This window comes from Thunnus albacares, chromosome 11 (genome assembly GCF_914725855.1).
Source record: "Thunnus albacares chromosome 11, fThuAlb1.1, whole genome shotgun sequence".
In the NCBI taxonomy this organism is placed as follows: domain Eukaryota; kingdom Metazoa; phylum Chordata; class Actinopteri; order Scombriformes; family Scombridae; genus Thunnus; species Thunnus albacares.
Window position 1 is genome coordinate 15795198 of NC_058116.1, and position 27811 is coordinate 15823008.

At 39.7% G+C, this 27811-nt stretch overlaps 2 protein-coding genes across 5 annotated transcripts in view; both read right to left on the reverse strand.

Moving 5' to 3' along the window:
* Positions 1-4613: 4613 nt before the first annotated feature.
* On the reverse strand, positions 4614-6900 carry sp5a (Sp5 transcription factor a). The gene is made up of 2 exons (XM_044366135.1): positions 6614-6900; positions 4614-6268 (listed from the first exon to the last, which is right to left on the reverse strand). The coding sequence occupies exons 1-2, from the start codon at positions 6662-6664 to the stop codon at positions 5189-5191; spliced, it is 1131 nt and encodes a 376-aa protein (XP_044222070.1). The 5' UTR covers positions 6665-6900; the 3' UTR covers positions 4614-5188.
* Positions 6901-10742: 3842 nt separating this feature from the next.
* Positions 10743-27811, reverse strand: part of myo3b (myosin IIIB) — a 67477-nt gene continuing 50408 nt past the window's right edge. For all 4 annotated transcript variants that reach the window (XM_044366839.1, XM_044366838.1, XM_044366842.1 and 1 more), the window contains 4 exons: positions 17634-17740; positions 17210-17256; positions 16640-16794; positions 10743-10889 (listed from right to left, as the gene is read on the reverse strand). In XM_044366839.1, coding sequence (XP_044222774.1) covers positions 16686-16794; positions 17210-17256; positions 17634-17740 — 263 coding nt within the window. In that variant the 3' untranslated portion in view covers positions 10743-10889; positions 16640-16685. The remainder of the gene's footprint in view (positions 10890-16639; positions 16795-17209; positions 17257-17633; positions 17741-27811) is intronic.

Here is a 27811-nt window from a genome sequence, read left to right on the forward strand (position 1 = left end):
GCTTCTTTCTATGAGCGATGTGATCCTACTAAATGAACACATGAATTTTCTGTCACAGTTAGAACAGTTTTGGTCGTTTCACATGAGACATTTTTCTTGTATTTTGTGATTTGCTCTGTGGTCTTCTGACTGGTTTGAAGTGGGCAGGGCTCCATTTGGAAAAAAAGGTGATGTCGTTTATTTCTGTGCACCAATCAGAGTTTAGCAATATTCTGATAAAAAGCTGATTACAGTTGTGTGGTTGTTTGTTTTGTTGCCAGCGCTGTAAGTCAAATCTGATCAAACTACACCCACACAGAGTTTAGGACTATATTAAATTGTGTTTTTTCTGAACTTTAACTTTGATGGTTGCACATTTAGTAATGTACATTTAATGTGTGTTCAGCTCTCAAATAGGAAATGATCAGACAAACTCTTTTTACTTTCTCCACAAAGCTGCAGGAGGCAGGCAGCACTTCAGTATCCTCTGTATCCATGCAGCAGAGACGTTGATGTCAGGGATTTGATTCACGCCACTGCTCGTCACTCATTTTATTTTGAACAGCCACTGCAGAGCCAAAGCTACACAGTGAAGTAGGATCATGTCTGATGAAAGAGTCTGTCCCATGTCTGACTGAAACCTGATCCCCAAAGCTCACATGGCCGCGGTCAAAAATGTAATTTTTCATTTCAAACCTCTATTTTCAATATGATTTCTAAACATGGTGGTTAACATTTGAATATTATGTCTATTCGAAACCAAATATGTAACAATAAACTCTCTTCTTTCAGCACGCATTGTCACTATTAAGATTGCAGTTAAATACTCATTATTTAATCTGTAAACCCCCTTTACTTAAACTCCTCCCCTCCATATTTACCAGTTATAAGCAGGTATATAAACACTTCATAAATTGTTTATTTAAACACTATAATGTCATTTTAAACAGATATAATGACATTTTAAGTGTTTATTACTGTATCTGGCCTCCTAACTTCTCTCATTTAACATTTGCAACTGGTGAATAAACAGTTAATGAATGTTTAATTACACAGAATAACACAGCTGCAATCATATTTAATTATATGTGATTACATATGTGAACAAATCCTGTTTATACATGTATTCAAAGCTCATGAAGACATGTTGAGCCATAAGGTTCATTCTTGATCTTGGAAATAGTAGTTTGACAAAAATTTCTTAACTCAAGGTCCACTTACTGTACTAGATTGCTTCTGGAACTTTGAGCCACATCCCATGACCTTCATCAGTGGACGGTGTTTGTAGTAGTTGTGGAGAGTGAAAAAAGTATTTGTAAATACATAAATATTTAATTAATAAATATAATAAATAAATGTAATTAAATGGTGAATAGTATCAATAAATATAACCAAACAAATACTTTGCATTCATATAAAATATGAAGACATATCTAATATGATTATGGCTGATTCATATTATATCATAAGTCGTTCATCATCTGTTTATACACCAGTTATTGTTGCATCACAGGAAGAGTTACAGTTTTTGAAACATACATTAATAAACACATACAAAATGTCCTGAAATCTGCTCACAAATACTTTATAGTGTGTTATAAACTATTTATTAACTGTTTGTGTATTGCTTATACATGTTAAGTAAGGGGGATAAAATAAAGTGAATGATATACAGAATATGATATAATTAGGAATGAGCATTTAATCTGCAATAATGCTTATGCTAATAATGCTAATGATCCTTTTCTCTCCATCAGACAGCACAGGTTTGATCATTTGGAGTCATGTACTGTATGGACAGACATATAAAAGTTCTTAAATCTTTCATTCAGTTTTAGGAAATAAACTTAAGCCACAACATATAATATCCTTTCTATGAACAGTTAAGCGTTATGGCCTCCCACAGTGATGAAGAATAGTGACTATCTTGGACAATGACGCCAAATCAGAGCTGAACAATGCCTTTGTGGGGAGCCAATCTGGGTGCATTCAACATATCCGTCCATAGGCATCATTTTATAATAGGATCATAAAATGTGGATTTACAGTTCAAGTCAAGTGGTCATATCTCAATTATAGATTTTCCCTTCATGTGTTCCTTTTTGTAATGATTACACTGTATGTTAATATTCATGCAGATTCTTCATTCTTGGGATTTGGTAAAACTGGATAAAACTGTCACTGTCTCATTTGCACGTCTCCTACCGACTGCACATATCAGCACTTGTACAACAAGGTTGTATATTCAACATATAGAACAGTATAATATGCCAAACTGATCCAAACACTACACAGAATAAATATCATATAAAACTACACAAGATAATTATAAACTTTTGCCTGTTTTAAATATCCAATCAATGACTTTTGACTATTTAACAAGTACATTCACATATTGTATAATCTATAGACTATATTGTTCCAGCAGGGAAATTTGTTTGTTTGTCAAAGCCTGCACGTGTGTTTTTCATGTGATCATTTAAAAAAAATATATATATAGATGTGGTTTGCAGTTAAGCATACCTTTAACAATACCAGCAAACTCAATAACGTGTGTTCTTGTCTTTTATTAATCCATTTTAAAATATTTATATGTTAGTTTATTTAATAGGGACAATACTGATAAGCAGTCACATTGTCAAATTTTAGCGGAGAAGTAATACAACAGAGGACATCTAGCTGAGGCTAACTTGCAGCCCGTGTTCTGGGTAACGCCTTTAAATTCAGGTTAAAGTCAGTTAGGGAGTGATAACAGGTTAAATTTTGGCAGGAAAGGAACCATTTTGTTTACAATTTGATGTTGAATCGAATCTTAAAGTCGCTTAGTTGCACCTTTAAGTCACCAGATTTAAACTGGGTTTCAAAAAGGCCAAACTTTCTGGCTGTTATTGTGGTAAAAACCCTGCCACCACACAACAAGGGAACCAAAATAAACTGTATTTGCACCGTTTGATAAAGGTTTGGGCACATGTGGACTTGAATATGTCTGCTCTGTTGGTTCGTCTTTCGTTTGACAACATGTAAAAGAACAGAAAAAGCTCTTTCTGAATCTAAAAGCATGGACCTCTGTCATAATCAGTCACATTTCTCAGAATAATATTTGTCTGCTCTGATGAACAACTGACGCAACTTACAAAAGGGGGCGCTGTTGAGGCAGAAAACTGACAGTTCAAAATCTCAATGAATGGCAGCGGTTGCTCTCTTCATATTGACATTTTCAGTGATCCCACATAAGACAGACGGAAAACAACAGTGTGACTGCTGGCGGGCAGTGATGTTACTCTCTGCATTACTGTCATTCAGATCTGCTACAGAGCTGAAGAGTTCATCACTTCTTTGTGATGATTAGTTTCATGGAAGCTTTTGCCTCAAAGTTCAAAAATCAAAGTGCTTTTCCCAGAAGGTCAACACTTTAAATCGTGGGAAACTGTGGATGGAGGAAGTCAAGATGAAACACTACCATAGATCAACAAGAAGCACACAGTGACACACAGTCTCAGCGTGCCGAAGTGCCTTTGAGCAAAACAGCGCTTCACAGTAAAGTGCTGTGATCAATATTATATGACACTAAATGCAGGTGTTAGTATGCTGTAAGTGTGCAACCTGCCCTACAAATGCAATTATGTTTCCACTCTGTTGATTAAAAAAAAAAGCCAATTTGTTTGGTCAAAAAAGCTCCAAGTGTCCATTAAGGCCCCCGGAGTGACTCTTTAAACTGTCTGTGCATCCTGTGTGTCACATTTATAACATAAATCCAGTGATATTCCAGCTAAAAGGCAAAGTGTTTCTCTGTTAATGGGTCCCATGTCAGCCTACGGTGTCACTGCAAAGTCCTCAGAGGTAAATGTAACCCGCAGAAACTGAAGCACAGAACAAATAGCCCACCTCTCTCAGAGTGCATTAACAAATTAGAGCGTTCCTACAGCTGATTGTAATGGCAGAAGAATTAACATCAACTGTGAAGAAAATGTGAATATGTGAGATATTCTCCAAACAACTTGATGTACTATTTCATTTTATTCTTGCTGAGTTTTCAGATCTTTACCTATGAAAACTCTCACCTCATAATTTACTGAAGGTAATAACTCCATAGTAAAAATATACTGCGTGTTTTAATACATTATGTTTCACAGTACTATCACCTGTGTGCACCTTTGAAGCGCTCAGGTCTACGTGGAGACAAATCTGTTACACTTTATGTCAGTTTTTACTCATTTGGCGGCAAAATTTCAGGGCTCGCACTGCAATTTTACACTGTTAAGCATTGTTTTGTAAATTTTAAAACAGTGTATGTACATTTTTTTTTTAAATTATTCCTGTGACACAGTCCAGACAAACTCAACTGCACCACTATTTAAATGTTGCTTAAGGTTATACAAAACAGCAAAACCAGTGGTAGTGTACCAGAACAATAAACTGGATTTAAAAAAAAATCTGTACAGTCAAAGTAATACTAAACAATGCTCAACTTTGGATGAATTACTCCTTTTCATTCGCTGCTAAACATTATCACATTTTGAACTGCAAAGGACAACATTAAGTACTCATATCTCTGGATTTTAAATTTTACTCAACAAAGTGGTTTGAAATTAGTAACTGTTGTACAACTTTGACAACAGTTCACAAGGCGCGCGCACATACACACACACACACACACACACACATTAAATCTCTACATATAAAACTTGTCTGTCTCATCACCCATATAACTGAGGGAGATTTAAACAAATTAATCTGAGATGAGGAAAATGTTATATTCTTTATTCTCACACAGTATTTGGGTCATATTAACAATAGCAGATCTTCTCAAGAGCATGCTTAAAAACACCCCATATGGAGCAAAAACGGACACTTTCATTCAACAAAAGCTATTAAATATAATTTACAGGGGAGTGAAATCTTCCACCGAAGACAATGATCAAAACACAAGTTGAAAACTTGTCTTCCTTGATATGATATAGACAGTGAATTCAAACTCATGAGCAACAACTTCTCCATGGTCCCAAATTAACTTATGAAACTTTATATATACACAGAAATGTGCTACACAGACCAGCAATGTTAGAAACTATTGTCAGTATGTAAGAAGTTAACCAACAAAATAAGGAAAATACCCTATAGAAATGGAGCTCACTGAGTACTTTAACTAATGTAGGACTGACTGTATTGCACTAGTGATTTCTACTGTTTGAAATGACTATAAAGTGTGTTACAACATATTCCTCGTGTCCTCCCTTTTGACATAGTCAAGTGTCTTGTCGTGGCACTTGCTTTTTTTGTTCTGGTGAGTTTTGACATGTTTTGCCAAGTGGTCACTCCTCATGAACCTCTTGCAGCAGTCCGGGCATACAAAGCGCTTCTCCCCCGTGTGAGTCCTCAGGTGTCTCTGCAGCTCGTCCGACCTGGTGAAACTCTTGCCACAGAACAGCCAGTTGCACACAAACGGCCGCTCTCCAGAGTGCCACCTCAGGTGCGCTTTGAGGTGAGAAGTTTTGCCATAAACTTTCCCGCAACCCGGTATGTGACAAATGTGTTGTTTCTTTTTCCCAGGCTCGTCGCTGGACGTGGAGGACTGGCAGTTCGGACATCTGCATCTCCTGCACCGCCGCGCAGTTGCGAGAGGGGACTTTGTGTGCAGCAGAGCCGCGATTTGCGTCTGATACTGCGCAAAGTCCGTATGTCCCAGAACCAAGCCTCTCTGCAGCTGGAAGCGATGCGGGCCGAGAGAAGAAGAGTGGCTTACATGGTTCCCCTGCTGGAGGCTCCACCACGGAATATCCTCTCCAGGGTTTGGGGACAACTGTCTCTGCTGCTGGTGGTGCACAAGGCCGGAGGGTCCCGTGACAAAACTTGGCATCGCCGGCGGAATGGGTGTTGGGGCTGCGTAACTGACAGCGGGGACGTAGGTGGGAGGGCAGGTGGACTGCAGAGACTGCATGGAGCAAGGTAACATCTTCACAGGGGAGAAGTCATAGGGGTACGAGGGGTCCGCCGGAGGAGTGAGGGGCAGTTCGTGGTGCGAGCTGAAGGAGCTCTGGATGTGCGCAGACAGCTGAGGCTTGGAGGATAGTCCGAAAGTGGAGTTGCTGGCCAGGCTGCTCTGATGGTTGCCCTCGTTAGTCCACGGGTGAAATAAACGCGAAGGGGAGCTCAGAGTGGGGTCGTAAGGGACCTGGATGAAATCTGTTGGGTTTGATCCGTGGTGATGCCCGATCCGGTTACAAGTGGCCGCCAGGAGAGCCAGAGGAGAGTGCTTACAGTTCTCTGGAGAAGAGTTTGGAGTGCGATCCTGGAAAACCGGCACAGACATTTTCTATATTACAACCATTACCGAGCTGAAAGCATGCCCTACTTTTTATAATTCAGCCAAATGATAGTGGGTCTAAATATTAGTTTGAATTCCTTCTGCACTAAATCGATCCTGCAGAATCGTGATGATGTGACATAAAAAGTTGGCGTCATTAACGCGCAAAAAACAATTGGTAATTCAATTAGATGGCACTGGGCTATCACAGTAGCACGACTTAAATCTTTATTGTATATATAAAATCGTAATCCGATCGTAAATCAACTCGGATGAGTAAGTTTACAAGTTATTAAAGTCGTCAAAGTGAACAGAAACTTGCGCACAAACCTGGAGAAAAGCCTGGAGTGTTTCATTCCGCAGTACAGCCACTGCTGCCATGGTAATCGTCCTCCTCCCTCTCGATGAAAACAAATAAAAATAAAAAAGCAATAATTTATATAAATGTGTGCATTCGCAGTAAAAAAAAAAAATCTTGTCGAGCAGGTCTTCACTCCTCAGTGCTTCCTCTCTCCGAGATATCCTTGGACTATCTGAAGAGTGAGGGATCACTTCTTAGAATTTGATAAGGACTTTGGTGGGCCGCCAGCCAGTCAGAAATAAGATTTATTACTTTGAAGTTTGCCGCTGCCCAATCATCAAAGAATAGCGGCTCTTTGAGAGAGGAAAGCAAATCCTTTGAATCCACAAAGCTCCTATGGTGTGTTTGTTGGTCTGGATAAAGGAGCTGATTATTAGGGGGGATGGGAAGGGAGGAGATAAAGGCGGGACAATTAATGAAGTAATCACTATGTGGGAAATGTATATACACAAATAATTGGATTTTCTTGATCAAAGACCCCCATGCCGCCTGGAGACCCCGGTATTGGATGCTGTAGTCATCTGATCCTCTTTTTGTAATTAAGGATTTGTAGCAGAACCCTGTGTGACAATGTGACATTGTTATCTCTGGAGATCTCCAAGAGCCTTGCCTGACTGTTTGATGGAGGAAAGAGACCAAATCAAGTGACTCAACACAAAGTTCTCATCTCTTAAGAATCAGCGTCTCTTTTACATTTCTAATTTGAATTAAATTTCTTTGTTGTGCCTTTGAACTACAACACGGCATTAAACACTTAATTATGTCCTCTCTGAATAATTTAAATTTACCCCTCACTCATTTCAGTCGTTTGTTTTATCAGAAGCAAACTGCAAATTTAGTTTTTTTTTTCTTTTCTTTGTCCAACATCAGATTTACACTCTGAAGAGCCTTAAGAGAAATCCCCAGCAGCTAATTAAAATTACTATAACATGTTACTTAACATGACACATGAGGGAAACCTCTGTTTAAAATCAGGTGACAAAGGCAGCTCTTGAAACGATGATGTCTCATTTATGTTTCCTTATAAACTTGTCATGTCAACATGTCTGGGGAAGATGCTATATATATATATATAAAGCAGAGGATCTCATGCACTACAGCATCCAAATAAAACAGAGGTATTATAATGTGAGGGAACTTTAACACATCTTATCGTATTTTGTCCTTTTTTTTGTTTTAGAATTTTTAATGCAGGCAAAGTATGCAGCTTTCATAAGATAATATCCAAACTTTTTGTGGCAGAGCAGCTGACTTCAGCTGCAGAAATGGAAGTTGTAGTTTTCTATATCAACCCTCTGATCTTTATCATGCTTCCCTGCAGAAACAATCACTGTCCTCTCAACTAGTTTGGAGCGGCAGATTTTGAATTAGATCTGTTCCTTTGAAGGGATTAATGTTCCCAGTCCTCTCCCACGGCTTTACACACAGTCATGAGGGAAAGGGGGAGTCCTGCTGGGCTGTACTGGAGCCATGTTAAACTACAAAAACTGGCTACAGGAGTGGTGTAGTCACACTGTTGACTGATAAAACACTGGTTGAGATTAACCTTGTTTACACTGAGTTAAGGCAGTGGTCGGTGATGAAGCTTTTACTGGAGAGTTTAATATAAATATATGTAGAATTGGAGCAAACAGGAAGGTCACTGATTTGAGCCAAAGCTTAAATACAGTGTGTGTACTTACTTGTAACTCCTCTATAGGTTATACATAGATGAGAAATATTGGTATCACTTTTTAATAAGACACCCTTTATAAGTGTTTTTAATGGTCAATAAATTATATACAAATACTTTATAATCTGTTACCAACAACTAATAAGAGCAACTTTGTAAAAAATCCTTTTGCTAGTGTTTATCCTCTTTCAGCATAAAACTTTGTCTTTTAATTCATCATAACATGGATTTTTGTTCAAATCCCTTTGTTAATGATTCATTAACATACTTCAGACTTATTAGAAAGTGAGAACTGAGTATTTATTGTTGTTTTAGCAACATTTATAACCAACTTATTACCAAATAGAAAGTATACAAACTAACCAAAGGTATTTTTCACAATCTGTCAACCCAAAAATGGCCTCTAACTGACATATAAAGCATCAATAAATGAAATAAAGACATCACTGACTACTTATAAAGACTTTATATAGGGTGCTTTACAAGAAAGTGATACCAAAATATCTGACCCAGACTTTTTCTACTTTATTGGTGCACATGTATTCACTTTGTGCATTGTGGTATTAAACGGTTTTGACACAAACTCAGAACAGGTGAGAAGGGAATAATAATAAGACCGAACTGCACGTTCAGTTAAGCAGCCGTTACAGACTGAATTACCGGCCAGCTCACTATGGAGTAAACATTTTTACAGTCTTCTCCAAAAGTTTGTATTTTGTGTTTGTGCAGCAAAGTGCTGTCAGTTAGTTTTTGGCTTCGAGGTTTAAATGTCAGATAAATGTCAAATGTTGTAATCTGCTCTCTCGTGTCAAATCACACAACTGTTGAAGTAAAGGGAGAATCCACCCTAAAACAGAAATGAGATGTTAATATGATCCTGAACAGCAGCAGCGATTTATGAACATTAAAATAGCAGATTTCGGGTGGATTTCCACTTAAATCAGCTTTACGTGTGAACTGTCACGCCATGCAAGGCGCATTTCAGCCATATATGATAACTGCATTAATTTTGCGAACCATCAGCATTACCAAATTATTGATATCGTCCTTTGAGATGCTTGGTTCAGCCCTAAAGTCCTTACATTTTAATGCATCTCAATGGGACTCCAGCTGAGGGATGGATTTGGCCAAGCAGCACTTTGATATAGTTTGTAAGAAATTCATGACTATGTGCTTGACACAATGTCCAGTCCCTGAGGTAATTTACTTGCTTCAAACCTTTACCGTCTTATGGCCATGCCTCAAGTTTTCCAGGGTCACCGCAGCAGTGGTATGGCTAAAGGAAATTTTTCCTGCAGCATTTGATGGGAAATTAACTTGGAGGAACCCCCACTGCAATAGTTTTCTGCCTGTATACTCAAAGGTTTGAACAGGGAGTCAGTCTGCACCATCTGTGTATTTCATATTTTACTAAAGGATAAAGCAGAGAGTCAATCATACAGATGAATTACTGGCGCAGACATGTATGAAGCTGCATTTAAAGATTAGCAGACTATCTAAAAGGAAGATACAGTCTTGTGGTGGTGACAGGAAAACTCTCACAGCTGTAGTAATTATGGGACAAGAAACCAAAGCAGCCATTTTCTAATCTACTAAGAGGCAGAGAAAGCAATGGTTAGTATCTGGTGTCATCTCATATTTCTACTTTGACCAGAAATCTAAATTTCCTGAGTTTAAAGCAAAATCACTTCCTAAAGGTTCAACAGGTGGTGGTCACTCTTATAAAGGTCACTTGAGGCAAAATGTTAAATTCCTAAGTAGAGCTTGTTATTTTCATATTGCCAGTAGTTTTAACAAATACGGTGCAAATGACAGCAGAACAATTAAGTAATCCTGTGCATTGTCCAAACGAAGACACACAGATTGATTTTTTTGTGTTGTTTAGATTGTTGCAATTAAAATACTGATATTACACAAATTGAGATGCAAGGATTAGTTGATTAGTTGGTTGACAGAAAATTAATCTGCAACTATTTGGATAATCCTTTTAGTCCTTTTTTGAGCAAAATGCCAAATGTTTGCCAGTTTCAGCTTCTCAAATATGAGGATTTGATGCTTTTCTTTGTAATACATGATAATGAACTGAATATCTTTGAGTTTTGGACTGTTGGTCGGACAAAGTAAGACATCTGATGATGTTTCTTTGGGCTGTGAGCAGTTATCGCCGGATCACCACATTTGAACATCAAGTCTTTCACTATTTTTCTTACATTTTATAGCTGAAACAATTCATCAGGGAAAATAATGGGCATACCAATTGACAATGAAAATAATGGTTAGTTGCAGCGCTAACTGAGATAAAAACATACCAGAGAATCAGCACGTGAAAATATGCATAATAATGCCTTTGTGGTGGATAAAATATATTTCTCTACCATAATTTTTGCAATGGTTGTGAAGGAAAAAAATACATCAATAATCAAAACTCAGCAGTTTAAACACATTTATTTGACTCATATAAAACAGCAGTTTGCTATAAATAAATAAAAATGAACAATAGATATCATGTGTGTTGTTGAGATGCAGTTTGTTTTGGTTCAGGACAGGTCGAGTTCAGAGTTGAAGAAGGCAATCTGCAGAGGAGAAAAGAGAAAAACTACATTGACATGCCCATAATGAAGCACAAGCAAAATACTTTTCACTATCAGTGTTCATCACTTAATCTGAATGATGAAGAACTTATTGTTTCGACTCCGAATGGATGTGAGACGGTCTAGCTGCATGTGATCTTGACATTTTGAGCGAACTGACAGTGAGAACTGTGGATATGACAGAGTCAGGGGGCGATGCCACAACACGAACCCTTTTTAACTTTCCATATTCTCTGGACAGTTGGAGAGAAAACAGGTTCCACATCTGTCTCATACGAGAGATATCAGAGACTGGGGGGTGGGAGCAGGGGGGGGCGGAGGTTCGTGTGTGAGAGTGAGAGTGAGTGTGTGGGAGAGAGGGAGAGGCAGAGGGGGAGAGGGAGAGACGCTCGAGGCTACTGGGTACTTGAGCCGCTATAATGGTGTCTCGTATGAGAAAACATCTGTGAATTTCCTCAGTGATCTACAACAAAGTATAACTCAGAGCAGTCACTCAGCAGACCTTTGAAGTTTCTGTCTGACAGAAAGCTGCCATTGTTCGCAGCCCCCAACACACAGAAACTCCAACTTTGGTCTCACTAATTTTCCCTGCAATGCGATACAACTCTTTTTTTCTCTCTCCCTCTCTTCCAAGCCTATGAAGCAGGGGATCGCTGCATATTCAAGAGCAAAGAGCAAAGCCTTGGCAATGTGCGGGTTGGCCTGGGGTCACGTAAGGCGGGACAGGTCATTTTACCTTCTCTCAGCCCACCCTAGATGTGATAATCCAGCCTTAAAGAGGGAAACTCTCCCCCTCCATGATGATGTACTGGGTTACAGCCTGCAGTGCTCTCCCATGATAAATGAAAATAAAAAGACATCATCTCCCATCCTCATCCTGCGCTGCCGTGCACAAAACATCATCAGATATATATATATATATATTTTTTTTAGCTGTTTTTCACCACTTTCTAGGTATCATTGCTCCAAAGAGATTGAGCAAGAGAGACAATACATGCTTCTTGAAGCTCTTGGCTCGCACTACTGTACGGCAGCTTGCAATGACATAATTATTGGAGACCTATCAACACATTTTCATCTACATATGCTTCAAGGTTATACAATTAATTGTTAGTTCTCAGCTCCTTCAAAACAACAAAAGGAAACACAGGAGACTCCAAATACTAGCAAAATGATGAATTCTTACTCAAAAAATATTTGTGATGACATCAGTTTGTTCGGGTTTGTAATTTTCTTTAAACATTACAACAGATTTCCACGTTGTAGTCTAAATAATGTATTTAAGGAGTAGTTATGAAAGACTCCTCTGTTGACAAGGGAACATGCGAAGAAAAAACCTGTAGTTACACTCTGCAATATGAAAGTAGGGGTCTGCATGCACATCTACACAAATAAGACAAATGCCTGAGCTGTTGGGCAGATTTTAAAACAAGTTTTGCCGGACATTATTTTATTTTGACCTCAATCAAAAGGTTCCCGTTCCTCCTGGCAGTGGCAAAAAGATAAGCTTTCCGTTATGCATCCCAAACTGAAACAAGGCCGTGTTAATTCTCACACTGTTACCCGTCCAGCGTTTATTCAATGGCAGCTGGTCCCACCATCTGGGAAAGCAGTGCCGGGGCAAAACAAAACAGGTTACACCTTTGGCCATGCCAAGTCTGCTAGTGCCCCCTCAGTCTACAAACCGAGAGAGGCTAATCACAATTTCACGCTCTGATTTGTCAAATCCCATTCCAGCACCGGAGGCACCAAGAAAACTTTTAAGTCAATAAATTTCATGGCGTACAGGATAACATACTGTTTCTATTGTTCTATGTAAGCCTTTTTCTAGTGCTATCCTTCTTTACACGGGGAAGCAAATGAATGGTTCTCTCTTTTGCAAATGAAAAAGGAAGCTGTAATTTTGACCAAAACATGCGGTCACCGCCAAGATTAGCAAGAACAAACTCTTAACTCCTCATGCATGCATTTTATCTTCATGCAAATGTTAACAACAAAACAGTGCATAGAAGACCCTCAACAAACTGCAGGTGTGAGGAAGCTGAAACAAAAGCCACAGTAACCCTAATGGCATCCCTTGTCATTAAGAGACCTTTGATGTACGTACTCAACAGCCTCTTTTATCTCCTTCTTCCTCTATGCCCCTTACTCTCTCTGTCTCTCCACCCAGCTCGACCACTTTCTTTATTAATGCCGTCTTTAGGGAATGTTCTTCTGCTCAGAGCCCTCAACACACATCTGACATCTGGTTGATGCTTGTGTATTCTTTGGCATTAATCATTAGCCAGCAAAGAGCATCACAATGCTAAGTTTGTGGCTATTTTAGGCATGTTTGTCCCATGTCCAATCTGCATTCACATTAAGTTTTTGGGAACAAAAACTATTCCTAAAGAAGATTTGTCATTAATTCTTCACTGTGGTATGCAATCATAATATAGTGTGATATATTATAGTGTGCTGAAAATCGGACACATCTGGATATCAAAAGCACGTAAACTGCATTAAAACAGTATTTGAAAAGGCTGCACATGAAATACTGGTATTCAAACTCTCCCTTTGAACTCAAAGGATATAGAAACAGGACAATGTCGGCCTAATCGTGTTCGCTCTTTGAAGTGAGACATCACTATTAGGTGAAAAGGTAAGTATGCTTCTTTAGAAAATAAAAGCTTTTCATCATTTGTTAAGGCTGCGGCTCGAACGATTTTCATAAAGGTGGTTTAAAACTTTGGATAACAGTGTTTGGGTCTGCCTCGGATACTGTTGTAATGAAAGTGTAGCGTATGAAGCAAATAGCTAAAATGGCAAGAACAACACCAGCAGTAACGCTAGCCACATTAAAGGAGTCCTCTCTTGCACGCCAGATGTTGTCAGATTTAATGAGGAAAAACAAGAGGGAGCTGGATTTTACGAAGACGTATTAAAAAAAACACAGGTGTCAGGCCTTGAATGCTCTCTGTCGCTCAGCGTCCCACCTGCACACTCAACCCAAGACAACAAGTGGTCCAAGCAAACACAGAAGCCTCAGTTCATCAGGTCAGAACATCTTTCATGAGAGTGATGACAGTATTTCATAACATTTGCCTTTTGCAACACATAATCAGCTAACCAAGGCAATTACGCACACACCTCCGCTCACCTCCCCTCATATGCTAACGCAGGCAATCAGCCAGGGAGTTAATTTGGCAGAGAAAAACAGGGAAAGAAACACCCACTCTGGCACCATTTGTCACCACAGTCCAACCTTGTTATTCAAACTAGTGAGCCTATTTGAAATTCCTCTCCATGGTAAAACAGGGCCAAAATAATCAAGGGAGCATGATCACACTTAATTGATTCAGTGTACTTTTAAGATGCACTACAGGGTGCTGGGGTGACCTATTTCAGACTGCTCTTCAGAGGAACCAACTATCCCAGCAAGGGAGTAATGCACAACGAGGATTTTAATTATTGCAGGATCTGTGGCTACGACCGGAGGTAAAATGCTTCTGAACTAACTGTGACACCACATTATAACACTGCCAGTGGTCTGGGGTATTACTCTTTGATTTTTTTGTAGAGTTAAATATGACAATAAAATGAAAACACTCTGGCTTTATTATGGATGCAGTTTAATTACACAAGTTAATTTGATAAAAGGAACAGCTGATTTCTACTTTCTCTTTTTTCTAGAAAAACATGACCACAGATTTTTTTTTTAAAAATAGGAACCGAAACCACAAACATTCACAAGAGTCATAAAAATGGCATAAGAACAGTTTTTAAATAAAGATTGTTTTAAGATATCTTTTCATAAGGGATGCTTATGTGTGTTATATCCTTTCAGGAGCTGTGTACCATTTCAAACAATTTGGATTACTACCACTACGAGCATTGTGGCTGTTCAAAACAACATACAGCATAGTTATGGTTGGAAAATGACAGGGTTAAAACCACAGTGTTGTCACATGATGAAGCCATCTATCATCTTAAATTTCACTTGCAGGGTGTTTTAGTTACATAAAATGTAAGGCATAGGCTTCCTTTACATTTTTTTTCATGCTAAAACAGAAGAAACGGATAAGCAGTGATGTTTAGGTGATAGGTCAATCCTCAGTGTCTCAGCCTGAGCTTGACCTCAAACAGAACTGAACTCTGGGATTTGATGATCACTCTGGGCCTCTTTAAACCCGCCAGGACTTCTGTGAGCCTGAACCTGAACTTAAGTGAAGCCGGTCTAGCTATCTAGGCAGAGCTCTAATGTTTTCCCCGCTGAATATAAGGAGGATGAGATCCTCAGTCATACCACCCTACTCTTCCTATTAAGATCAAAATCTCCTCTCAGGCCCTCGGGTGTCAACAAAGGGAGATGCAGTAAATGATATGCAAATTGAAAAGAAAAAAAAAAAAAGCTCTACAAATCAACTCGCCAGCCCTGCATTTCCGACACTTCACATCTTAAAAGAAAATTCCTGTATTTAGGGTGAAATTCAAAGTGAGGTCTAGCTCTGCTTCTGTGAGGCTATGTGTGGTGATTCCAGCACTCAGACAGCACAAAGCCTCTCTGACTACTGGCAGCTCGCTGTGGGAGAAGTCATACGGAGAGAGTTTTGGGTTTCAGAAGGATTTGTCTTTGGATCTGTCTTAGACAAGAGGCATAACGCTCAAAAATAGGTAGATGTTTCCATGTCAAGTTAACGCCACTGAGTTTAAAAACACACTGCCAGCAAGAGGAGGGGCTCCTTTGTGTGAATGTAGATTAGTGCTGAAATGATAATAGATCAGTCAACTGACAGAAAATAATCACTGACAGTTTTAACAAGCAAGTAGCTTGTTAGCTTGTTAGTTTGTCATTTATTGAGATAGGAAACAAATATTTGCTGGATAAAGCTTTAAAAATACAAGGTTTTACTTGCTTTTAGTTTATATCATTATTAATCTAATATTATGGGATTTATGACAGAACAGAAGCAGTTTGAAGGCATCGCTATACTTTCAGGTATTTGTCATTTTAGTCAATATACTAATTAATAGATACATGGATCGTGAGAATAATCATTAATAGAAGCTCTTGCGTAGAGCGTACACACCTAATAACAATATTAAGACTTTGACTGGATGCTCCGTATTCATGTGTTTCATTGTGACTTTGCAAAATGTTTTTGTTTTTTTTTTATTAATGAGACCTCCCCTCCCAGTGCATCACATGATGCTGTATTCTTTGTGTTATGTGTATTGTCATTAATTTATTTATTGATGCAACATCTGTACCTTTTCACAGTGGTTTGTAAGCAGACTACTAATTTCTTATTCTTATTTAGTGAAAGATTTCAGACCCTGAAAAAGCATCCAGAAAAATGACAGACATCATAAAATATCATATTCTATATAAATAAAACAACATAACATTTTGCCAAATATGGAGGCACAATAGCAGTAAGTCAAGTACAAGAATAGATAAAAGTTTAATTGTGTGCGTCTGGAAGAAGCCTGGAGCCTCTCTTCTGACAAAATATAACATCTATTATCAAGCATCATGTCTATAAAGCCTGATCTGAAATGAGAAACTGTCGTGATTTACGACTAAAAATGGCAAAGTGCTTATAGAAAACTGTTGGATTAACAGCTGAGGGCATCGCCTGTACAGGTCGCCTATTCTGCACCGCTGATACTTGCTCCACATACCAAAGCACATCCAACACGGAGCATGTTCTTTGGAGTGTCTGTCTACATGTCTGGTGCATCTGTCTTACCGGTTGACATGGTTGTAAGGCTCAGCTCTGACTGACGAGAGGCCCACTAGAAAGGATGGGAGGGGGGTGCCGCCGCGTACTCTTCCTCAGGGATTGACTCCACAGTTGACAGTAATTTGTAGTACTCATCTTCTCCATCCAGCACTTTGATTTGACTGTGATGTGAAAGAGGACGAAAAAGTGGTGAGAGGCTGGAGGAGAGTTACAGGGATACAGAAGAGAGTATTACAGAGTTTTCTTGATGTGAGAAACTAGACATTTAGAATAAAAACAACATTTGCAGATACAGCAGTGAGGCGTTCAGGCGTTTTCTTAAGCATACTGATCTGAACCAGGATGTCATTTATAGTACAAATACAAGTCAGACCTTCAACAATTAAAATTAGCATGCTGACAAAGCCTTAATATGTTACCCCCCCTCTAATGACGCAGAGCAACTGCTCATAAAAAGCCTGTTATTTTCGGCTCTCCATTTACATTATAAGAAAACAACTCCATTTCTGGATTCTCCTATTCCACAAAGGGCCTGCTCTGTTTAGAGTTGCTGTAAGTAGGAAAGCAGTTATTTACCCAAGTTTTCTCGGCTTCCTCTTGCTCCCCTGGTAATCTAGAGTTCTCTGAGGAAAGGGCCAAGAGCACACAGTCAAAAGATGAGCAGAGAGTCATTAATTTTTAATTCAAAGTGATTTTGTGTTGAATGCGAGCAGATGCTGATAATATCAGAAGTCACAGCATAATTTTTTCTGATCAAAGGGCTCAAGTGAGTCTGATGAAGCATGCATCTTGCTCAGCTTTGATAAACCACATCAATTATTCACCGTGAAGGCAGACATCCTGACATGAAAGCAACAGATAAAGAGCATAAGCACATGTTCAAGACAAGAGGCAGAGAAGCGTGGGGGTGGGGCTCCAGGGTCTGGCACAGGTAGGTTTAATTGTATTATCATGTGGAACCAAAGTCAGACAAAGGCCTTTATCGGCACTTTGAACTCACATTTAGCTGGTTGTAGTACAGGCTGTCTTCAGGGCTGTTGAGCAGCTTGGGCTGCTGGCCCCGCCGGCGAGGAGTTCTCTGCTGCAGCTTCATCACTGGACCTGCAACTGAGGAAAACAGAGGCAATGATCCAACCAGGCAAAACAACAAGAAGCACCAAGATGATGCAGATGGTGATGACAGCAGCAGTGAACAGATTCTGCCCTTGACTTATTAAATCTGTGTCCCGAAGTGGCAGAAACGTATTTTAAATGTACTTAGGTAACATTACGCAATTCCATACATGAGCTTACTCAATAACAGCTTAACATTACATAAATCCACACATATAACCCACATATAAATATATCTCTCAGCACAGGTGCACAGCAGAACATAGTTAAATTCAGATGGAAGCAGGCAGTGATCATTTCGTAGTGTGTGGTATTGGAGACACTTCTGACTAATCAAGTATTTTCACTACCTGTGATCAAAACATCAAATAAAGTGACTCCTCTATGGATGCATTTACATGCAGGATCAGATCAGGTCTTTGAGTTCACACTAAAAACAACTGAAAGCTAATGCTGGAGGCAGTGTAGTAAAAAAATGTTTGACCTTTTTTAAAAAATTTTGGCAGGAGATCACTGAAGAGATAATGAAATCCTTTGGAGTAGAAGTTGATTATTTTAATTACAATATACCTGAGCAACATCTGGATAAACTCCTGCAAGTTTAGAAAGAAAGCCATTAAACGTAAATGGCTGCACGTAAACCCTCCAACAAAAGACAACTGGACTGTAAACGCAATTGTCAATGAAATTAACTATATGGAGACACTGACAATTATCCCAACAATATGTAAAATAGTGTAAAAATGGACTACATAAAATGTGTCTGTACAATGTAAGCCAATATATATATATGTGTAAGAAGAGTTCAACATTTTAGAAAATCCACTCATCTTGCTGAGAGTTTGATTAGGAGATTGATACCATTCTTATGTCTGTCCATAAATTATGAAACTAGAGCCAGGAGATGGTTAGCTTAGCATAAAGACTTGAAACACGGGGAAATAGCTAGCCTGGCGCTAGCTGTTACAAAAGGTTACACAATCCACTTAGCAGCACTTCTAAAGCTCACTAATTATCATTTTATATCTCATTTGTTTAATCTGTAAAAATGACCAGTTGTGGTTTTACGGGAGGTTACAAACTATTCCTTGGCTAGGTACAGTGATTTCCTGGAGCCTCTGTTGGTTGCCTGGCAACCTCATGGTGACGGCAAAACTCCAGGAAGTGCTATCATCACCAGTCAGTCTTTATGCTAAACTAAGCTAAACATCTCCTGGCTGTACCTTCATATTTACTCTCCAGACATGAGAGTGGTATCGATCTTCTTATTGAACTCTCAGCAAGAAAGTGAATAATCACTTAACCCACTGAGCATTTTCCAGTTGAAAAGACATTTAAAAAATGGCTATGGTCACTGGTGACAGCAATGTAACCTCGCTATGCTTCGAGTCCCGACCTGTGCGCTTATTTGACAAGTTTTACAAGATTTGTATGAAATAAATATTCATAAAAATCCACTATTTGTGCTTTTCCAAATAATGGACTGGCTGGTGCTCACTGGGAAATGTCAAACTATTCCTTTAAGAGTCAGTTCACTTAAATCAAAAGCTTTATTTTCTGGTTGGTTGGGACACATAACACAAAACCGCAGCATCGGCGGTTTGATTCCAGCAGTGGACCTTTGTTGCATATCATACTCCTCTCTCTACCCCTGTTTCCTGTCTCTCCAGACTTTCATCTGTCACATAACGGCACAAATTGGAACAAGTTAATGAGGTTACAAGACATCTACATCTACAATTTGTTCTGCCACTCTAATACAATAGAGTGGTTTAAATTAAAAGTATGGTGATCTGGGTGAACAGACCCTTTAAAGTGAAGTGATAGCCATTAGCCGGCCTGAAAAGAGTACATTTCCACCACACACACTTCAACAAGGACCTAATAAAAATCTTACAGTGACTCAGCAGATCTATGGGGCTTTAGATATTGATTTTCACCCTCCTGCTTCCTACAGAAGTCAATGGCACAAATGTAAGCTGTGGTGAAGCTGTTAAACAGAGTAAGAAGCCATTTGCACATTCAGATTGCCGCAGATTGAACTGCTTTGTCTCTGCTTTCTATTGCTGCTGCCTCTCTTCCAGCAGAAGGCCGAATCTTTGTCAGCGTAGTCGTTTTTTTTACTGATTGTTCAAAACAGTGTACTGAACAATGAATTATTCATTGCACCACAGAAAGTGATATGTTATTGACGACTTACTAAAGATAATGAGCCATGTGATAACCTGATTATTCAAACGTAAGACAATTATGAAGGCTTTGTTCAATCCTCTACTACAACACACCCTGGGTTTCAAAATTCATAGGATACAAAAGTGTGTTTTAAAGCCGAGACACTTTTACAAGGAAGCAGCATCTATATTTAATATCAGATAACGTTTCATCTTCTTTGCCGACGTTTCGGGTGAGACAGGACATTTCTTCATCATGTCTTGCTACCTCGGCTTCTCTACCTTGACTAAAGCTGCATTTGCTTTTTCCATCTTAACACTACTTTGTACTCACTTTGAACAGACCTCATCACATCTCAATCCTATACATCAAAGAGCACCCCCCTTCTCCCCCCCACACCTCAACCCCACATCTTTCCTCGGCTTTCTTGATGTTATTCAAACCAGCACAGGTTTACTAAAGTCACAGTTTGTAAATGCCCAGAAAGTCAGTTCCTGTCAGCCAACTTTTAACGTGAATCTTATCTATCTTTGCCTCAGAGGTGCTAACCGTCCACCGTGTGAATCCTTGTTACCCTTGAGTATTTGAGGATATTTTGGATAGATCTTATGTACCGCAAAAAAACAGCTATGTGTAAACAACTAGCTTGGTTTGGTTGCATGAGACGCACTTAGGTATGAATATTATGAGATAAACTACCTTTGTGAAACCTGAAACAGTTACTCTATCTGCATGACATACTGTCATTACAGTAATAGAAGAAATAAACTAGCACAAATAAATGTTTACACCTTAAATTTCACTAACACAGTATGTCTATGTAGGACATTGTTCCACTAATGATGCTGAAATAGGTTTGATAAGCAAATTTCTTATTCCCCTGAAATTGCATCAAAGCACTCAATCACAAATTATGAATCTTGATGGCCTTGAACGAAGTTTCAGAATGAAATCATTTTGTAAAATAGACTGCGTAGTCTGTTTATGTGTTTTCAACAAAAAATACTTAAAAAATAGCAACATAAATATAAGAAAGTGATGCACTGACTCTTAACTACATTAAGCATGACACCTTCCAATTCCTTGTGCTGTGGATTCTCCACTGCAGCTAAAAGATCGGATCTGTTGTGGGATGAAGGTTTTGATTAACAGTTTTTATTAAATCGCATTTGAAGGGGTCCAATTTTCAAATCAGATGTGCTGCAATTTAATCCTTTAATCATATAATAAACTGTGTCTTAACAGGCAGTAGCAACTGAAAGTTAAAGCTGGCAACCGCTGATTTCATCGGCTATAATGACAACTGTTGCCTTCAAATTTACTCAGCTGTAGCTAACATTAATTGTGTGAGTTGGCCAAACAGTATCAAAGAAATACTGGCTACTGCCTGGTTAATATGCATCATTGTCTGCATGTTGGTGTCTGCTCAGTTTAGTCAAACATGGTTGTGTAGAGAAAGAAACACCAATCTATCATTTTTAATGATGAAGACCAGCAGAGTGACAAATCTTTTTGTCCAAAATGATGTATGTGATTGGTTCACATCAATTTCATACAGTGAAGCAGACTGTCCTAGCGGTCTGACCTCATGTAAACATTAGCTGCAGCAGCTACAGTGCAGAGCTTTTAGCATTAAGCTTTGTTTATGCCTCTGCAGATGAGGCTTAGCCAGGAGGAGTATGAACGAAATATTCTGTGAAGACTCATGAAATCAATAAATGCTACCAGAACGATGTCATAGAGCAAAGATGGCTGCACACTTCCTCAATGCTGAGGAAGAACTGGTGTGTTTACGACTAATAAAGAGAAAAAAGGTGATGGAGATGGTGGCCATCTCATTCTGTGAATTTAAGGCCATATGACAGTCTCTGTGGTCTCTCAGCGAAGGGTCATACAGATGTTCCATATACCATCTTGAAAATGAAAAACCCTGTGCATGCAGAGGGCGCCTTGTCTTAAAAATTGGAAGGTGCACAACAATGGGCCACATCAACTTGTGTAGCCTATGCTCAATGATACAGGCGCGATTATGTCACATTTGATGCATGCATCCTCGCGCCAGGGTCGGCAGTCTGATGTAACTTATCATCAGCTTGTTATTACTACCATAACTGGCCAACTATGCAGCTGTTATCAATAAATATAAACTCACTTTTTAGTATCATAACTATATTCAATTATTGATCAATGTCAAGTATACCACTAATGTGACATCTTAATAAATCATTTTGGTGAGACCACCAGTTTGATCCAGGTTGAAATATCTCAACAACTATTGGATGGATTGTCATTCATGCTCCCCAGAGGATGAATCCTGAACGTGATCCCATAACTTTTTATCTGGCAACATAATCGGGTCATTTTTTAAAATTTGTCCAGTACTTTGGTTTATGATCAATATCAAAAATGTTTTCATGCTAAGATGGTAAACAATATATCATGCTCTTGTTTATATATAGAAAACCAGACAAGTTTGCTTTTCTCTGCATGACTGGTAGAAAAAAAAGAACCATAGCAGGTCCTCAACACCAATCAACTGCATTATTTTATCTGATTCTATTAATGCAGACACAAGATTGGTTGGTAGCAATTAAAAGCAAGATAAAAGTTTCACAATCGTTATTGTTTAAATCTATGAACTCCACAAATGCAGGCCTGTGGTTTAGTTTATAAAAAGTAGCTGCAATTTATTTAAGTTGCAAATCGGATTTAGATATTTTCCTAAAATTGTTCAGCCTTAATCTGTTGGTTAGCTCTTCATCCTGCTGGATCTACCGCTGCAGATCAGGACTCCAGAATACGGCACACAAGAGTTCAACATCACCATTTATCCATTCTAACCCGCAGCGATTAGAGCGTGTAGCAGATCAGAGGATGGGTCAGGCTTCCCATCTATGTGCCTCTGTTTGGGAAATCACTGCCATTTGATCCAGGCCAGCCCCAGAGGAATGCTGCTCCTGCAGATATATTACAGGCAGGGAAGCTGCCAAACTGGCTTCTGGCATGGGAGCCTTGCTTGGACATGGAAAAGCAGAGCTGGGAAGGGGTCAGACAGTGGCTCACACCAGGGGTTTGCTAAATGATCGTGGGTAACGTCTGCTGTTTGGGGTGGGGAGGAATAATGGTCAACTGGGAATACAGCAGGCAGTGCGGTTCATACAATATTGATTTCTCCCTATCAAAAGAAAGCCAAGCAGAGTTTGCTCTTCTTGGTGAGAGACTTACATATTGTACATGTTTGCTTCTTGAGATAAAAAGGGCTTGAATTCTTTTTGAGATAGGTATTTCTTTCATTTTCAAAGAGCAGCAGATGACTCGTATTACATCTCTAAATACCACTTTGAAATCCCTTGAAAATCTGAATGCGCCTCAGAAACAACATAAAAGAGCTGCTAAAAGCGATTTTTAGTGGAATAAATTAGAGATGTATCGATTTACTTCCTAAATCACGTACTGCAATCACCTGACTTCTCCCAGACCACAGTGAACCACTTGGGCTTTGTTTATTCAGATGGAGGGAGCAGAGGCACCAAAAGGCATGGATTATAAGGAAAAATCATCAGCAGGGGCCTTTGATGTCTAAATGAGGCATGTGCAACCCAGACCCCTCTCTTTACCTCACAACCGCCTCTTTGCACACACACACAGGCACATGAAACCAGACGTGCGTGTACATACACAGACACACACACACGCAGACAAACACAGACATTATTCCTCACTTGCAAACAAAGACCCCAAACAGATATCTGAAGTTGAAGAGGATTTCCAGAACTTTTCAGGACTCCTGAGATTTATTACCACCATCATCATTTCGGACATCATAGTTAAATAGTAAGTCATGTGCTCTACATTATAAGACAAACAGATAATGCTGAAAAAGAGTAGTTCCTGCATCTGTTTTCAATAATGCGAGCAGAGGATGTTTTTACTTACAACCAATTTTTCACACTGAAATCAATCATTTCCCCTGACAGCAGATTTGGAACTTTGACTCCTGAAGAAATGTTTGCGTGGAGGAAAAAAAATCTCTGAACTCTGTGGAAGTCAATCATTTGTCAGAGACATAATACGCGTTACGTATAACTGTGATCCAGCAGGATGAGTATAAAGTAAGTAGTGAAGAGGGATCCATGAATGACAAGAAAACCAGGCCAAAAATAGATTAAATATGCTAATGATGGGCATTAAGCTCTTCCCTCCTGATTGGTAGGATGCTAGTACTTCTATTAAATAAAATATGAATGAATATGTTTATTTGAATACATTAAACTGTATTTTATCAACTATAATAACAAATTAATAAGGTTTGTTGCTTGGGAAAAACTTTGTTAAACTACATCAAATGACTAAATCCACATGCGAAATTACAGAGAACTTGGAGCATCATATTCCACCTTGATTTTATGTCTGGGGAGATTATTCTGTTGGAATTGTGATGATGAGTAGTTTGGAAGTACATCCTGTTAACTACTCCCACTGACATTAAGAGGATTACGTAGGTAGCGTCAGACAGAGGCAACTCCTTCCGTTAAGTTGAGTCTTTCCTATCCCTTCCAAATCTCTGCTGCCGCTATGCCGAGCCTGTAATTTGCCTAAAACTGAAGGCATCCGGTTGAGACACAGCAATATGTGGAGACAGACAGATAAATCAAAAGGCTGAGAGACAGCAAGAGGGAGGGAGAGTATTTGTCTAGAGAACATGGAGAGGGTGGATCATTTGTCTGGCAGATGCATGTTGATATGGTGATGCTGCCGCTGTGGTGGTGGTGGTGGTGGTAGTGGTGGTGGTGGAGGCTTGTGGAGCAGCACCTGGTAGCTGCAAACCTTGTGGGAGGACATGTGGGAAGATGTTTAAGAGCTGAGGGAGGGAGCGAGAGCAGAGGAAAGTGTGATGTACTGGTGAGTGTGGGTTTGACCTCAGCGTGGGTAAAACTACGTCCACATTTCCAATGAGCTCTCTCCCAGCTGTAGCTTTAAAGCGAAGAGAGAGAAAGCTCTGGGCGACAAACAAAATCAATTCTTATTGACTGTACCATGTTATGCACTGAGGGGATGTAACTATCACCAATAAGTCAACATTAACTTCAACTATTCTCCGCAACCTTTTCATTTTTCTCTTTCTTCTCCTCCGTCTCATCCCTTCAAACGACCAGGTTAACTATCTTCCAAGGCGCAGAGGTAATTGGTCTCTGTGTTGTGGCTCCACTTTATCACTGTCTCTCTCTTGACATGTATGTTTACCACAACTATAATCTTCAAAAAGCCTGTTAACATAAGTAGCTCAGCTTTCATAAACCACAAAGTCAGCTCTGACTGATCCTCGGCACCATCCTGTTTACCACGCTGAGGAGCATAAGCAGCACTCTGATCATATCTGCTGCTTGCAAGCAAAGTCTTTCTTTCTGTAACACGCCTCTGTGACTCATTTCCAAACATGTTGCATTAATATTCAGGCTCTGGAGACAGGTGACGAGAGGTGACATCGTCTTGAGTGTGTAGCTTACATGACTACACTGTGTATGTGTAACTTTTTCCCTGACAAAACATAGGAAATCAAAGGTTGGCGCTGCAGACATCTGAGAGCGCCTGGAGTACAAAGTGCTTTAATGTTCTGTTCCCACCATAAAATGCAGTACTGTGGGTATTTGGCTAAAGAGTGAGAATAGTCGCCTAGCCCGGTGTCAGATATACAGTGAAACAGACATCTCACCATATCATCTCTCTAACTGGTCTGCTTTGTTTCATACATGAAAGAAAAACTGAGCTAAGCGAGTCATTTGTAACACTAAGCTTAGTTAAATCACTTAGAAAAGACCCAACGTCCGTCAAACACATTAAGAGGTTCCAGGTCACGCCCCGGTGTTTTGGCATTAATGGGAGCAGGGTGTAGAGAGTGTGCGAGTGTGCATGTGTCTGGAGGGGTGGGGTAATTTGATTTCCATGGCTAATTTTCTGTTTTTCTCCACTGGTGTCCTGAAACACTCCAGGTCGAGCTCCAGCCCGAGAGAACCGATGCGATCACCAGAGGCGACAGCAGGATGAGACACAGGAAGGAGCCCGGTCTCCAAACATCTGGCAGGGCAAGGCTTCCATGACTCGCTCAACCTCGGGATGAAAAAAAAAAAAGGCCCTCAGATCTGCAGGGATCAAAGTGTGCCCTGGGTGCCTGAGCCACCGTGGCCTCCCTCAACATATTCAAATAGGGTTTCCTGAAAGCAGTTGGAGCCACAAGCAGACCTTGGAACATAAACGAGGCAGGAAAAGAAGCAACGATGAATACCTGAAAATTTGTGTGCTCTCCACACAAAATAACTAAAACGTTAGCAAAGCCCACGGTGGATTTTTTTTGGTCAGGTATTTGAATACGATATAACTGAACTGTGAGATATGAAACGTTATTCATGTGCCCAAGGCTAATTTAGTCGGTATGGTGACCTTTCGGTTTACCTAATAACAAGAAGTGTTTGACTTGCTGCAATAAATGATGCCAATGCGACTGAATTAGAAGGGTTTTAGGTTGCATTAGTGGTTCTCAACCTACAAGATCCCTGCAAAAATCTCCTCCATACCCAGTAATCAAAGACCTTAAAGTCTTATATTCTCAGGGAAAAAAAAGTCGATTTCTATTGGAAACAGATTGAAATTCTCTTTAATTCTAGACTGAAATGACTTAAGAGGATGGCGATTTTTAACATTGATAATCAATTCGTTACAAAGGTCTTTTTCATCAGCTGTTCTTTTTGTTTTGGTCAAACACTGAATACTTTCACCTCTTCAGGCCTCTGGAATGTGTAATGAAACAATCTGAGAAGGAAGATTGCTCATAATTTATTTCCACACTGAAGCAATAACCTGTAAAGAGGGGTGGGTAAGAAGACATTGCTTCATTTTAAGGGGTCAAAAGCCCAAAAGGTTGGGAACCAGTGCATTAGGTGATAAAGCTCTATTTTAATGTAGTTGAACACTGTATATTCAAACTAATTTCAAACTGAAAACATGTGTCCTGTGTGCAAAGGAATGTGTTTTGCCCATCAAATGAAACATCATACATACTTTTAGGGTTTCAGGGTTTTCAAAGAAACAATAAAAAACAGGAAATAATTCAGCTGTGAACGCAGAGTTCTGTGTTAGAAATATGTGACGCAGGACAAAACACACATTTGAGCAAAATGTACTGCAATGTTTCCCTCCATAATCACTCTGACATTATAAATCAAACACTGCCTCCCTTCAGCAGCAGTGATGCCTGGGAGCGGGGGGTCACCTGTATGCAGCATTACCGAATTAGCCGCTATCTAACCCAGACCTGCTGTGGCGTGCTGACACTAATCCCGGGCCCGCTGGAGAGCCCTGTCTGTGTTACATTATCATGTCTAATCCCCGTAATCTCTCAGCCGCGCCGCTAAATGCTATTCCACCTCCATCTCTTACCTCATACTCTTCTTATAACATTAATGAAGGGCCAGGCCCCCATTACCCAGACTACCCTAGCGGTGGGCTGGGTGACGGCCGTAATCGGCGGCCCCCTGCACAGCCACCCACTCTGCCTTCCAGGCAGCCGGAATTAATGTAATTCATCGCCTGGGGCAAAAAGCAAACCAAACATATGTTCAACAAATCAGGGTTTGTGTATTTTCTTGTCACCGTTACTGTGCAGGTCTATTAAGAGTCATTGATGAGATCCTTAGTGAAGGGCTCGCCATGCGGGAGAACGAAAGCTTTGAAGTGCTCATGCCATTTCAAAAGCCCCCCCACTTGCCATGAGACGTTTATGATGAGCTGACCTGGGTTATTAAAATACCGCAGAAATGATCACCCATAATGCTTCTCTCTTTTTGCTGTCAACAAAGAATGGCAGCAGAGGATTGGCTGGGATGAAAGGTTGAAAGG

Coding starts and splice junctions, on each gene's coding strand:
- sp5a (XM_044366135.1), bottom strand. CDS start 6,664: ATGGCAGCAGTGGCTGTACTGCGGAATGAAACACTCCAGGCTTTTCTC. Junction 6,269..6,613: donor CACTCCAGGCTTTTCTCCAG/GTTTGTGCGCAA, acceptor CCGGTTTTCCAG/GATCGCACTCCAAACTCTTC.